The sequence below is a fragment of the Buteo buteo genome, chromosome 17, assembly GCF_964188355.1.
Source record: "Buteo buteo chromosome 17, bButBut1.hap1.1, whole genome shotgun sequence".
Taxonomy (NCBI): Eukaryota; Metazoa; Chordata; class Aves; order Accipitriformes; family Accipitridae; genus Buteo; species Buteo buteo.
Window position 1 is genome coordinate 3,806,054 of NC_134187.1, and position 14,016 is coordinate 3,820,069.

Sequence of the window (14,016 nt, forward strand, 5' to 3'; positions counted from 1 at the left end):
ATCTGTGTGCAGGTTTAATAACTGTGCCTCGGTTTATGATCCCCATTGCACAGCACAACTAAGAGACAGCGCTATGTGATAGTTGCTCTCCTTTTGGGTTCATACAGGGAACTCCGGTTTTCTCCCTGGAGAAAAAATACGTGGCTGACTGTTGTTCTGGACCGATCCTGCACCTGCAGCACTTTGCAGCATTGTTAATGTGTTTTACAATCCATAGGAGGCCATTCAAAAGCTAGGAGAGCCCCAGGCCAATGAAATCTCAAGCCTTGGGAGGTAGAACGATCATTTCTGACATATAAAAGAGAACAAGATATCCTGTATGCAGCAGTAGGAAAGAACAGGGTCTAGAACAAGAAGGAAAGAGCCTGTCCAAAGTATCATGCATAAGCTGCTATCTGCAGCTATGTTATTACCATAGCAGCCGCCCCCCATAAAGGCATTCATATGGTCCTCTATGGTTTGAAGCTTTGTTCACAGGATTGTCCTTTTTCCATAGGCATTCTCAGTCTCTGCCATGTCCGGACATGGATCATCTATTCACCCTGCGATTTCAGCTCTGAAGCTTTCCCCGCAGGCTTACCAGTCAGCTATCAGCCAGTCTCCACAAACCAGCTCCAAACAGGACTCCTGGAACAGCCTGGTGTTAGCTGAAAACCATGGGGACATCATAACTGCATAACCTGGTCTTCCACCCATGAACTTCAGGCTGATCCGCTTGAGAAATGAAGAAGATGCCATGTAACCATCAAGCCGATGTTGTTTCCCACCTCCCCTGCTCTCCTGCCTTCTCTCCCCTTGTGAGACTTTCCAGCAAAGAGGTAAAAGAGGACTTATCTGAGGTGTAGGAGAGCTCTTATACAACTAACAGAGAAGACTCAAATCTCAAAGTAACTAATGGATTTGAAGCCTTTTTTCCCAACTTAAATGAGCCTCTCTATTTGATTGTCACCACCTTCTATGAAATAGCCAGAAACACAAAGATGGACACAGTTCTTGATTTTTGTTTATTTAAAAATATCTGGCATTTAAGACTCTGACAATGGTGGAGCAGAGACACCGTTTTTCTTCTGTTACCATTCATTCTTTTCCCGACCAGAAGAAAATGCCACCATCTTCTTATTACCCAAATTCAGTGATCTTCCACCAAACGGAGCCAGTTCTAGAACAGTTTGTTGAACAGACTTCCCTAGACATGCTGTGGTGGCTTTAGTGGATTTGATATGACCTAGGGCAGAGAAAAAAAGAGACGCCCCCGCTCCCCCATCCTCAGCTCACACTTCTAGAGCATTGTCTTCATTTTCCTAGATGGTCTGAAAAGCTAATGAATGTCCGTATTTAATAGTAACTCCGTTCCTATTTATCATTACAAAATCATGGGACTGTGTTTCCAAAAGGTAGTTGGCTGAGCCTGGAGAAGGTCTGTCCGAAGTCAAAGGGGGCTTTTGGAAAGAGGAACCTTCTGGAAGCAGTTAGAGGAGACCCATGTTCATCATCAAATCCTGGAGGAAATTGCTGGGCTCTTCCCTTATGGATAGCTACAAGCCAGGCTTAGAGATTATTCAAGAGCACAGCAAGTGAAAGATGCTCTTCTAACACTGCTGTGCCATTGCTTTTGAGACAGTTAATTTAATTATTTTGCATACTTTTATGTTGGTTTTGATGTCATTGATGAAATCTGATTGTCATTTATTTTTGGCTGTACTGTGAGTGCCCACTTTCCCCCTAACAGCTGGCTCATGACCATTTCACACATCTAACCCTTTAGGATTTCACCTTTTGCAACAAGCAAACGCTTCAGCCTCTAATGGAGGTAGGCAGGGGCCGTTTTCTTTACCAAGCATGTGCATAGACTTGCTTGCCTGCAAGAGACGCATAACTCCATTCATGCATGAGTATTAAACAAGACTCATGTTTTTTCTTGCCCATAAGGCTCTCAGCAACCAGGGAATCCTAGCAAATGGAGTTGGAATTGATGCTGAGAGCTCACTGACTCATTCCCTTTTCCCAAAGGGATCAATTCTACCTAACCTAGCCCTGACTGCTCTTTCTGTAGCGTGGGCTTAACAAACTCCAGCATCGCAGATGCCACAGCTCCCCTGTGCAGTCTAAGTGCTTCAACAGATGCTTGTCATGATGTTTTCATCGACATTTCTGAGGAGGGACAGCTTTGCCTGTCCAGGCAGAGAATTTCTGGGAGACCTCATCCTACAAGATTCTCCACTCTTGTTTCTGTCCACTCCCAAACTCTGTTACCCTTCTTGCCTTTCCAGCTCCTTTCTTTTCCTCCCTGCATCCAGAACTCAAGTACGGAACTACAAAGTGAAAATCTAGAAGAGGGATTGTGCGTCCCTCCCAAATGTGCCATCCTCTGTCTCCCGCTGTTTAACATTCCCACAGAGTGTTTCCACCCAAACACCAAGATACATGGCTTGGCGAAGAGGAAAGCCACATACATGTTTGAAGCAAAAGAATGGCATTGTATTGTCTTTGCTTGAACTCGCCACTTTCCTCCTGATGGTAGAAAAGCTTCTTTAAGGAGAAGGATTCAACTGGACTGGTCATGATAAAGACTGGGACTGGAGTCCCAGTAGAGACCTGGACCCTTCCACATTCCCTGTGCCCTGCGCAACTCAGATTTGCAGAGTGTTGGAGGAGTGACAGACCCTCTGCACTCCCCAGAGAAAAACACCATGGCAGTGATGCCATGGGAATGGCTGGATGGTGTTTGCACCAGAGCTTCCACTCTGTCTTGTTGAGCTAATGCAGGGTCTATCCTCATTACAGACAAGAAAAAGATATTCATGAAACATGAATAAAAATAAATGAAATTATGTGATTCTGCTCAGGCCTGGTAGGCTGCAGAAAAGAGGCCAGAAATAGCACCTAAAAATATGAATTTGGGGTGGAAACATAAAGGCTTTTCTCCCTGGGCACGTAGGTCTTTAGCCAGCCTCTTCCTTGAACTATATTCCTTTGTAAATGGCAATTGAGCTCCCTTGGGATCTGGCTGTGAATTCCTGTCCGTAACAGAGAAGCATGCACCACAAAGATGCCAGTTGGCTAATGCACACATTTGAGATACCTAGAACTACCCTGCACAGCCTGAGAGGGAGGGGAGCAGGTGCCCTCCTGAAGAGGAGCTAAAGTCCAGACCAACCACACACCCCATTTCTCTTTCCATACAGATGCTCCCAGAGGCTCTGTCCACCTTGCCTTATCACTGCACTCCTCCTACTGCCCTCAAAGCTAAACTCCCTGGCTGAATATTTCTCCTGCCCTTAAAACACACTCTGCAATGCCATAAAGGGGTCTGCTCGCAATGCAAGAGGGGAAAAACCCTGCAGGACATAAGCCTGCCTTATGATCCCTCAGGTTATCTAAATGACCATGGTAGAGATTTGTTAACTGGTTCTCAGCCTTCCTCAAAGCCTTACAAATAATTCTTGAAACACAGTGAGGAGCATTTACAAGGACCCTGGTAACAGAACAAGTTGTCTGCATTAAGAAGGTGAGGCTCTGGCAGCTATGAGGACAACTTGGCTCTCTTTAGTGGTAGAAATTAGTTCTTTTGTGTCCCCCCCTTTGCACTACAAGCAGTAGAAGTTCAGATACACCTGCTTCTGTTGTTCTTTTCAATCATCCAAAACTGTTGTAGAGCTATTCACCACCCCCATGGTGGAAATGTTTTCCCAAATAAACGTTAGATTCTAATGAGAGGCAAAATCATTGGTAAATTAATTGCTCAGACTTGGGGACTCCCAAGCAATGAGTCACTGCAGGAGACTGAATGTTGTCTCCAAGCCCAGGAGTCACACAGAGCCCCTTCTTGTACGCAGGCGCTGGGATGGCCAATGCAGGATGACACCAGAAGTGACAGATGAAGGGATACTCACAGGACTAGAGGATAAAAGTGCTACCAGTTTCAGGACACTCAGTTCATTCTAGCAGGAGGGGCAACTTACAAAATTCTGGGTTCCATCTGAGCTCTGCTTTCCTTCCCATGACGGGGGAGGCATTTAGAGCCTGTTTTGCTCATGAAATTGGATACAATTATTAGGCAAGATAATTTTTGCTATTATTATTACTATAATTTATTTCATTGCAGCATGGCTGGAGAACCTAATGAGGAACATACCAGGCCAGGTCCTACACAAATGCAGGACCAAGAACCATCCCTGCCCTGAGGCGTAAGAGGGAAGGGCCCAGTCCTGAAAAACATTTAAGCACGTATATAAATGCATTTGTGGGATTTGTTCCCTTAGAGGTCATCACTAATCATACATACAAATTTTGATGTCGAAGGGTTTGCAGCACAAGGTCTGATTGTGCCAAGCCAGACCTTTGCAATGGCTCAGTGGTCACCAGAGTGAAACGAGCAGACAAGAACCAGGACGGGGAGCCAGAGGGGTAGAAAGGTCATTTAACCATTTCTAAATGTCTTTCCTCTTTGTGGAAGTGCAATATCTTGAATCACTTCAGTTCTTCTTTTGTAAATTGATCAGAAGAGATCCATATTTCGCTTGCAGTCTTATGGGCTGACTGGAGAGGGCGTAATCAGGAGGAGCTCAGGAATATTGTAAGGGAGCTTTAAAACCGATCAACAACTCTTAATATAACATTGAAGCTGTGACTATGTCAGGGGTGGTGCTTTGTTTTTCTTCCCCCCCTCCGCCATGTATAAAGTTTGAAGCTTCCTAGGTCATCTGGGAAGATCCCATGGAAACAGACACTTATTTGTAAGGGGGAGAGGGAAACCAACCAACTGAACAAGCTGTAATTATTTAAAGATCTAAAAAACTATATATTATGAAGTAGTATGGCTACCAATCCACGTAACTCCTACACCTTTAGAACTAATGGAAATAAAACAATGATAATAAAAACAGAAGGCTGCTGCTTGACTCTGACTACCCTCATGGGCTTCTTGGAGAGGGCTGGGGGTAAATGATCACATTTGCAGTGCACCTGAAGAAGCAGTGGTGCAATGGGTCCTGTCCTGGGGAGGTCATAATGATAGAATTACAGTGTAATTTAAATCAGAAGGGACTAGATCAGGTTTCTCAGGGTCCTGTTCAGTCAAGTGTTGAATATCCCCCATGATGGAAATCCTACAGCCTCTCCAGATTCCTGTTCCAGTGTTTGACACACACACACACACCCCCATGATGGAAATGTTTTTCCAAATAAATGTTAGTTTCTAATGAGAGGCAATATCATTGGTAAATTAATTGCTCAGATTTGGGGACTCCCAAGCAATGAGTCATTACAGGAGACTGAACGTTGCCTCCAAGTCCAGAGTCACACTGAGCCGCTTCTTGAGGTAGGAACAGGGATGGTCGACGCAGGATGACAAACACCAGAAGTGACAGACGCAGCAATGGAGCAATTGAAGGCCAGGCTGGATGAGGCTTTGAGCAACCTGATCTAGTGGGATGTACCCCTGCCCATGGCAGGGGGGTTGGAACTAATGATCTTTAAAGTCCCTTCCAACCCAAACCGTTCTATGATTTTAAAACGAAGGGGGAAAAGCACCCAATATGTTTTCGGTGCAGCAGGTAATCCCCCTAGCACAGCGGAGAGGGGAAAACCTCCTCAGGGCACTTTGCTGTCATCGTGACTTATCTTTTTGGTCTGCTCATTAACATGGTTTTGCATAGTAGGCTGTTGTTCAGCTTGAATGCTTCCAGCTGAACTCAGAGGCACCACCCTCAAGCCAAAATCACGTTGCCAGCAAGGGCTGTGCTTCTGCAGAGGGTGGAGGTGGCTCAACACAGCCCTCCTAAAAACACCCAACCTTCCTCCCAGGGTGCCCAGCTTCTTTCCCAGTCTAACCAGTTCCCAGAGAGCTGGTGGGGTGAGCATGGCTAGCACTTGAAACTCCACCCATTCCTCCCCTACCAGCCAACTGGGAAGCTTCCCTGCAATTGGGAGGGGAGGGTCCTCCTCCCCTATAAAAGTGGGTGGGTGGGCAGAAGGGTTTTGGGTGTGGGAGGTGGCGTTGAGGGGGTGTAGGTTGGTTATGGGGAGGGTAGAGATGCTGTGGGAGGTGGCTGGGGGTGTTGGGAGGGGAACTGGGGGCCGAGGAAGGGCTCTGGAGCGTGGAGGAGCAGAAGGGGGCAACGAAGTAGGGGAGAAAGGCTGCATGGTGTGCCCCCCAGGTGCCTGCATAAGGGAAGGGCAGTGGCTTGAGGGCTGGATGTGAGGCTTGGGGGGAGTGCAATGAGAGCCTCCACTGCCCTGGGGGGAAACGGGGTGGAAACTGGGCTCAGTTGTTTTGGAGAGCTGGAAATTGATGCTTGGCTGAGTGTGAGAAGATGGGGAGCTCTGCACCCCCCCAGTTGCATGTGGAGGGTCAGGGCTGTGCCCTGAAATCCCTGCAGAAGCCTTTTGCAGGGGTTTGAAGCCACGGTGGGGTTTCCTCTGTGGTGGGGTGTGGGTCTGCAATCCCTGGGTACAGGTGAGGTGGCAGTGTGGGCGTGCAGGTAAAGCTGGGTTGAGGTGGATGAACTTGGCAGCCTTGTTCTGGTGTGGGTGCTTGGCTTCTGTCTGAGGACAAGGACTGGAAATGAGCCCATACGTGGGGAGGATTTCTCCTGGAGGCCTGGCTCCCTGCCCCAGACCTGTAGTGGTACCAGCTCAGGTGGCTCGCTGGGACAGGCTCTGGGGTGCAGTGGTCATGCTCTTGGGGAGGTGGGTGTCATGCCCTGCAGAGGGCTGGGGCTTGTTATCCTCCTCTTCCTCCTTGGAGGAGGGAGCATTTTGAAAGAGCCTGAAGTAGGTTTGGAGTGAAAAGGTGAAGTAGGAAGGTCCACGGAGAGAAGGAGGAGACCAGAGACAAGAGATGCTGGTTCTTCTGACGCCCTGGGGGAAAGGGCAGCCTCTCCTCTTGAAGAGGAGCATTACTGTGCTGTCCAGAGTGGCTACAGCTGGGGGAGTGTGTGCATTAAAACCTTACAAACTGCTCAGCGCTTGTACTCTCTCACAACGAGCCCATTGTGAACTGAATCAGCAGCAATTGGAGCTGTGCAGCTCTGCAGGTGATGAGCTTCCTTGGGCTCTGGGCTGTGTGATCTGTCCTGGGGCTCATTCCCTGCTGCCTGATGTGAAGCCAGTGCCTGGATAGTCAGGAAGAAGACCCAGAGGGTCTGGGGCATGGGCAGACCCCTTGGATGACCTGTGTCCAGCGGCCGAATGCTGCTCCCAGGGATCCAGATGGCTGCCGGTGCCTTTGGCAGCAGGAGCATCTCTTTAGCTGACTCTTGATCTGCAATTGCCTTTTGACTGAAGTCTGAACACGATATGCAGCTGTTTTGGGTGAAACTGGAACAGGCCTGTAAATAATTATCCCATGCCCTAGGAGACACAGGAATAAAGCTCAGTCTTTTACTCCTGGGAAAGCTAGCCTGTACGACCAATTAATATTTCTAATTTCATGTCTTGGATCCAGGTAACATTCCCTGACATGTTTTCCTCTTGAGCTCTTCCAGAAGGGCTTGGGTTTGTGCTGCAGGACATGAAGGCTTTTACAGCCATGCTGCCTTGCCTGCTCCTGTTGAGGGTATGTCCACACCTCGCTGCTGTTCACAGCCCTGTGGAGGTGGCTGCTGGCTTAAAAGCCTCTTCTAGGCTAAAAGCTTTGGTGGACAAGGATGTCCCCTTGCTGTGGCAGGAGCATGTGGTACCGAAGGCTTTGGTTTCACAGTTGCTCTGAGCTGATGCAAGCATGGGCTGCTGTATCTGAGCTAGCCCAGATAGCGGAGAAGCTGAGATGCTAGAGTGAAGTGGGAATGCCTCTTCTGGTGGGGGACCATGCACAGCATTGCTGTTGATTTTCACATCAAGTGCTCTCAGAGCTGTGCCAGGTAGCTCAGAGCCTTGTACTGAGTGCTGTGGAGTTTGAAGCTGAGCCTCTGGGATTAGTCTGCAGGGGGAATTGGCACTGCGGGATGAAAGTCAAACTGTGCTTTCCTTGTCCTGGAGTCTGCTTTCTTGTACACCCAGTCCTGGCAGAAGTCCTCAGAACTGTGAGTGACATGTGTCACATTATGTCGCTGGGATTTCATGCCAGAAATAACTTCTTATGTACTGGTGTGGCTTCCTGGAGGGAGCTACCAGATGCTGTAGGATCACGCTGCTCCATCTCCCCCTTATCCGGAGTATTCTGATCCCCAATGCTGCTAGTAGAGTGTATGAATGCTCCCTAACTGCCCCATGCCATTGCAGTCAGTGGGGCAAGCAGCTGGTAAAGCACGGGGAGGGGATGAGGTAACTCCAGGGCTGATCAGGAAAAGGATGGCTCACTGGCCTGCCTTGGTTCTGGTTCATTAATATATATGCAAGATCGCCTTCCTCGTTTGTACTGGGACATCAAGGTTGTAACTGAGGGAATGGTTGGAGTTAGGTGAGCTCTTGTTCCTGGTGAGGAAAGAGATGCTGAACAGTCTAAGGTCCTCTATGACTCCTGGAGAACCTGCGGTAGGAAAGGACTTCTGGAGATCCCCAAGCCAAATTCCTGCTTGTGGGGTGAAAACTATCATTAGAGCAGGTTGCTCTGGGACTTATTTGAATTATTAATATCTCCAAGGACAGAAATTCCCCCACCTCCCTGGGCCTGAAAGGAACCTGTTTCTCTCCATGGACTTTGCTGCAGGGATGGGGTGAGGAGATTGTGGCGAGCTCAGCCTCTAACTGGTTTTATGTATTTCTGAGTTGCAACTTTCCTTCAAGTCTAGGGGACCAAGGGACCTGCTATTCCCTCAACAGCTGCTGGAGATGCCAGAGGGCCCATCGGTGAGGAAGTTCCAGCTGCTGACCTCCCCTTTTGTAGGACAAGTGGTGGTAAAGGTGGGGGGAAGCAGCCGGAAGATCAATGTGAATGACCTGAATGCCCTGAGGCTCCAGGACTCGCAGGTGAGCTGTACTAAAGATGAACTTAATGGTCCGTGACAAGTATGAGCCAAACCACTGTTGTCCTGCATCTGTGTCACGGAAGGTGCATAACCTCAGAATGACACCAAGCTTGTGTTTGAGATGGACCATTGGCTTTTATAGCCACAAAATAGGTGCATGTGGCCAAAGAGTTGTGAATGTACATTTTGGAGTACTTCTCTGTGTTGCAAAGTTTGGGATCAAGGTTACTGTGAGGAGAGGCTGTTGTAGTGATGTGGCTAGACATGGAGATGTCCAGAATTATTTGCAGTTTTGAGTCAATCATGCTAATGCGCTGGTTCTGTGCCTCTCGAGGGATAAGGAGCAGGTGTTGGTGAGGGCTGTTGGTAGAAGATAAGAGTTGATTTCTTCATGTGGATGTCAGAAGCAGCAGCCTTGTTTCCTTCAGCTGTGAACTGGCACAGTTGCTTCCCTTGTACCAGAGGGCAGAGTTTCACCTGGCTAGGTTGAAATGTCTATGCTGTGGGCACTTGTGAGATAGTCATGCTGGATCAGTCCTGCTGGGGGCTTCACTTGCCTGACTTCCCTCAGATGATGATTTGGACTTGACTGACCAAATGCTAGTGCAGCCTCACCTCTGATTACATGATAGTCTCAGCCAGGGGCATAGATGTGAGCTGCTCAACAGTGATTTGTGGCTAGCCTGTGGCTTCAGAGCCACCCTTGAGTTAGGTCATCCGAGCCTGAGACGCTTAAGGCCACCACAAAGTGGGGAGACAAATGAGAAGCAGTGATGACAGACTTCGAAACCCTGAGTGTCCGTCCTGATGTGTCTCTTTGGCCTGACAGGAGCCTCTGGGAGGGGCTCGCACTGGAGTGGCATCTGAACACCTTGTGCTTCATGTAGACAAAGAAGGGATGCTGAGAGGATGACTGCAGCTCTGATGGGAATGGCTTAGATGCTAATGACGCGTGTTCAGGGTGGGGTGATGTGCCTTCTACCTGAAAGAGGTTGTAGAAAATAATCACTTCTATGGAAACAGCCAGAGGTTACATGGATCCTCAGCACATCTTGCCTTTTTTTTTTTTTCCTCAGGTTCATGGGAAGAACTTGTACCTGGCATTTGTGGCAGCTGAAGGTCCCTTAGGACCAACTGCAGAAGAGACAGTGCTGCAAACAGAGGCGGCTAGTGAGGCAAGTTCTCCTGCCCAGGGAGGGCAAGAACAGGTTTGTGCTCCACAGATACATCCCCAGGATAAGGAGCTGCAGGAACTCCAGCACTCAAGATCTGAAGTCCCAGATACAGCAGAGGGTCCAGGCAACTGGCTGCGCTTCCACTTTGGCTTGTTTGGCAGCATTCGGGCAAATGAGTTCTCAAGAGCAAACAAAGCCAATAAGAGGGGGGACTGGAAGGACCCTATACCCAGGTATTTAGTGGAGTCCTCACAAACTCTGCTTTCTCCCTGCCTCGCATCCTGGCGAGGCACTCTTCTGTCTCAAACTAAATTTGTGTGGGGATGCTCTTAGCCCTGTCTTTTCTCTGATGATTCTTAAGATAAGGAAGCATGAGAGATGGCATGAGTGGGTGTGGGGTGTGTTCAACCAGGGAACCCACAAAGTGCTTGTGGGATGCATGTTGCCTGCCAGCCTAAGGATGATAGTGCTAGTTCAGTTAAGATTTTTTATTCCAAGAGAGAACTTTTAGGATGCCAGCATGAATCATGCCCTGAAAATGCCAGTTTCTCCCAATTGCATGTTTAAAAAAAGCCTTGGATAAATAGCATACATCTAGGCAGCTGGAAGCATAGGCTGAAGTGATGCTGTTAAAGGCAGCAGTGCGTTGAAAACACGGGCTACAGACTGTGTCCTGAGTCCCACTGGAAGTGTACTGAACAAGGAAGGCGTAAATACCAGAAGATAGTGTGGACTCTGCTCTTGTGAAATGTTTAACACCAGTGGTTAATAATGTCCAAGGTGGGTGCCTGCCTGGTCCCTGTGCATGCGGCATACTTGGTAGGGACACACTTGCTGCTTCCCCATCCTGCAGTCTTTTGAAGGATTGCTTTATTTCTACACAAATAGATTCAGTTGTATTCAGTTCTGTGTGGTACTCTGAGCATCAATTTCCCTGACTGTGGACCCTACTGCTGGAGCCCTTGGTCATCTGGCTTGCCTGCTGGGGAGAGCTAAGATGCTGATGCATCTCCCTGCCTGCTGCTGTCTCTCAGCTAGGGACCGTGGGGCAGCAGAAGGAACAATTGTCCACAGGTTGTGTGGCTTCACAGCCAAGTTTCTTGGCTGAAATCGTTAAAGAGGCTGCCTTGCATTAAGATGGTGGCCTGGTGTGTTGGAGTGCCTGCTGTGACTGTGCACACAAGCATGTGCAGTGATAAACTGCAGGGAAGGAATAGCTGGACTAGGGTATAGGAATGGGGAAACTGGTACTTCAAGACATCTCCCTGGCTCTCATGAGAATAGGTAGGCATATGTGAGGACTGATGCCTCGCTGTGTGTTCCTCCCTAAGCTTACGTCATGTACAGGCTCTTTTCTCACCTTCTGGTAGCTTTTCACTTCATTGCTATGCTGCTGTCTCTTTCTGCTCTTCCTGTGCAAGTTTTGTCAGCCAGAGCAGAATATAACAGGTATGTTTCTGATGAGAGACTTCAACTTCTCTGCTTCTCCCAGGCTGGTTCTGCACTTTGAGAGTGGAGGCTTCCTTGTTTTCTACAACTGCCGAATGTACTGGTGCTCTTCTCCAAGGACTGATCCTGCTTCTGACATACTGTCTGTGGAGTTCCACCGTGGCCGGGCGCTGGATGCCCTCCGTGCACCTGATCCCATCTGCTACACCCTCTTAGACCAAAGATATTTTTCAGGGCTGGGTGAGTTCCAGGGCATAGCGGTAGAGCAAGAAATGGAGGAAGGTGGGTGGGTAGGATGTCTACAGATCCAGAGCTGCATGTCTGAGCCTTTTAATCCTTAGCCTTATGGCTTCTGGTTGATCCAGCTGAGGGTATGTGGTCATCTTGCTGAGGACAAGGCTTGTAGTCTGTAGCCACAGGCTTCAGATTCTTGAGTGCACTGCGTGAGCACAGCGAACCGTCTTTGTGTGTGTGACTATGCATTGGTTTGTACTGTGGAAGAAAGGAAGGTCTGCTTCAAGGGTAGTGGGACGAGAACATCTTCCAGACCAATCTCAGATGTAAGTCTACTCTTTGTATGCCACCTCTGATATGGGGAATGGCGTTGCTAAGTCTGATCCCTGAGGCAGAACTTGCAGATTGGAGCCATAGGTCTGCATTATCTTGATAAGAAATATCCTTATTGTCTCCTTCTTTCTGACCCTTTCCAGGGAACATCATTAAGAATGAGATCTTGTACCTGGCCAAGATCAATCCGTTAACACAAGGCTCTCTCTTGGCTCTCTCGGATCTGGAGCATCTGCTTGACTGTGCCATTCAGTTCAGCTCTGACTGGCTGCACAGCAAGCTGCGTGGCAAAAGGCTGCACCCTCAGATCTACCAGAAGGAGCAGTGTCCCCTCGGGCATGCAGTGATGAAGGGAACTCTTGGACCCTCAGGTGGCTTTAAGAGACTTACATGGTGGTGTCCTCAGTGCCAGCCTGCAGTGCTGTCAGGGGATGGGGATCCTTCCCCAGTCACCGAGTGACCTGGCTTTCTGTGTTCCTCCTTTCCTGGAGAGTGTCTAGGTGGTCTCTGAACCATGTTCTCAGTTATCCTGAGAAGGTCTTGGTGTTTTTTTTGAGGCTGTTGAACTTGCTCCTTAGGGGCAGTGGGTTGGTGGAGTTAAGTGCTCAGTGGAGATTACAGGACTCACTGCTGTGTGTTATTACAGGAATACTGCATGCCTCAATGCAAAACCAAAAGTGGTTGTACATGTCTATCTTTTTTTGTCACAGTGACACAACAGTGTAAATAGTTTGACCGGTTCTGAGGTGTCTTGGTCCCCCTGTTCAGACTACAGTGAATGGAAAGTGCAGGGTGTTGAGTGGGTGGTTACTGTGAAGTGACCCTGTCCCTTGACTCTGGTACAGGTGCAATGGTAGTGTTAGCAGAAAGGAGCGTATCCCTCTGCCTAAAGAGCTTGATTAATTCAGTATGAGATAATCCTGCCTCTGTTTGTAGCTGAATACCTGTGTGCTGGGCTGTGACTAGGTGTGGTTAAAAGTGAGTGGCTGTTCCCTCTGTCAGCTCTTACAGGAACAGCTGCCTCTTTCTGAGGGGAGAAAATAAACCTCAGCTGTGCTCGGAGCTCATCTCTGCCTGCCTGGTGTGGTGTCTGCCCCCACAGGTTTCAGTTTTGTGGCAAACTGCCAATTCCAGATCTTGCTGTAAAGATAAATATTTTTTTTAAAATACTATTTTTGTGACAGGGTTTGCATAAAACTCATGATCTCCAAGGTAACTTGAAAGCAGAAAGGTTTGGAAATACAGATGATGTGGTCCCTCCTTTGTTGAGCTGTGTGCCTCTATGTGGTCGGCAGAAGCTGTTGCTGTCCTCTCTCCCTGGATCTGGGTTTACTTTAACAACAGATTGTTGACTTGAGTGAAAAATAAAAGCTGAAGTTAGAACTGGGGATGTTCAGGTTAAGTCTAGTGTGTCTTTTCTGGTGGTTTCTTCGTTAAAAACTGGAAACTCCAGTGTTTGGTGCTGCCCTTTAGAGGATGGTACCAGCAGCTTTCCTCAGCTAAGAGTGGCTCAGCAGGAAAACTCTTTTCATGGGAACCAGAGCTGAAGGTGGATTGCAAATCAAGAGGGAACACTGCAGTTAAACACCTCAGTGCTAGGCTGCTTCCCGTGCAAGAATTGCACAGCCTCTTCCCCGTGAGCTGCAACGCCCTTGGGTGGTTGCAGGTTATGGGATTGCTGAATAATCCCTATTAATGGGGTTATGGTGCCGGGGAAGATGGTTAATGTCAACTCCTGAGCACGTCCTGCAGGGTTGTTAGTGATAGGCCTGGAAACGAGGCATGGCATTTCCAGCGGCCTTCACGAAACAAAAAGAAAACAACCCACGCAAAGAGAGCCCTAAAAGCTGAACCTTGCACCTTGGAGGATGGTGTAGGGGAGAGACGGCTGAGCCAAATTCGGAGAGCGAGCAGAG

General features: G+C 48.5%; 2 protein-coding genes across 4 annotated transcripts in view; both read left to right on the forward strand.

Moving 5' to 3' along the window:
* Nucleotides 1-4,877, forward strand: part of GATA4 (GATA binding protein 4) — a 30,349-nt gene extending 25,472 nt beyond the window's left edge. For all 3 annotated transcript variants that reach the window (XM_075048940.1, XM_075048941.1, XM_075048942.1), the window contains exon 6: nt 497-4,877. In XM_075048940.1, the coding sequence (XP_074905041.1) occupies nt 497-679 (183 nt within the window). In that variant the 3' untranslated portion in view covers nt 680-4,877. The remainder of the gene's footprint in view (nt 1-496) is intronic.
* Nucleotides 4,878-8,772: 3,895 nt separating this feature from the next.
* NEIL2 (nei like DNA glycosylase 2) lies at nt 8,773-12,560 on the forward strand. Its single transcript, XM_075049813.1, has 4 exons — nt 8,773-8,910; nt 9,986-10,317; nt 11,577-11,773; nt 12,244-12,560. Exons 1-4 carry the CDS (start codon nt 8,773-8,775, stop codon nt 12,558-12,560), a joined length of 984 nt encoding a protein of 327 aa, XP_074905914.1.
* Nucleotides 12,561-14,016: the final 1,456 nt, after the last annotated feature.

Bases quoted from the DNA above. Each gene is read 5' to 3' on its own strand.
- NEIL2 (XM_075049813.1), top strand. From the start codon at position 8,773: ATGCCAGAGGGCCCATCGGTGAGGAAGTTCCAGCTGCTGACCTCCCCT. The intron at 10,318-11,576 runs GTATTTAGTGGA...TGCTTCTCCCAG, and splicing joins TGGAAGGACCCTATACCCAG to GCTGGTTCTGCACTTTGAGA. The intron at 11,774-12,243 runs GTGAGTTCCAGG...GACCCTTTCCAG, and splicing joins AAGATATTTTTCAGGGCTGG to GGAACATCATTAAGAATGAG.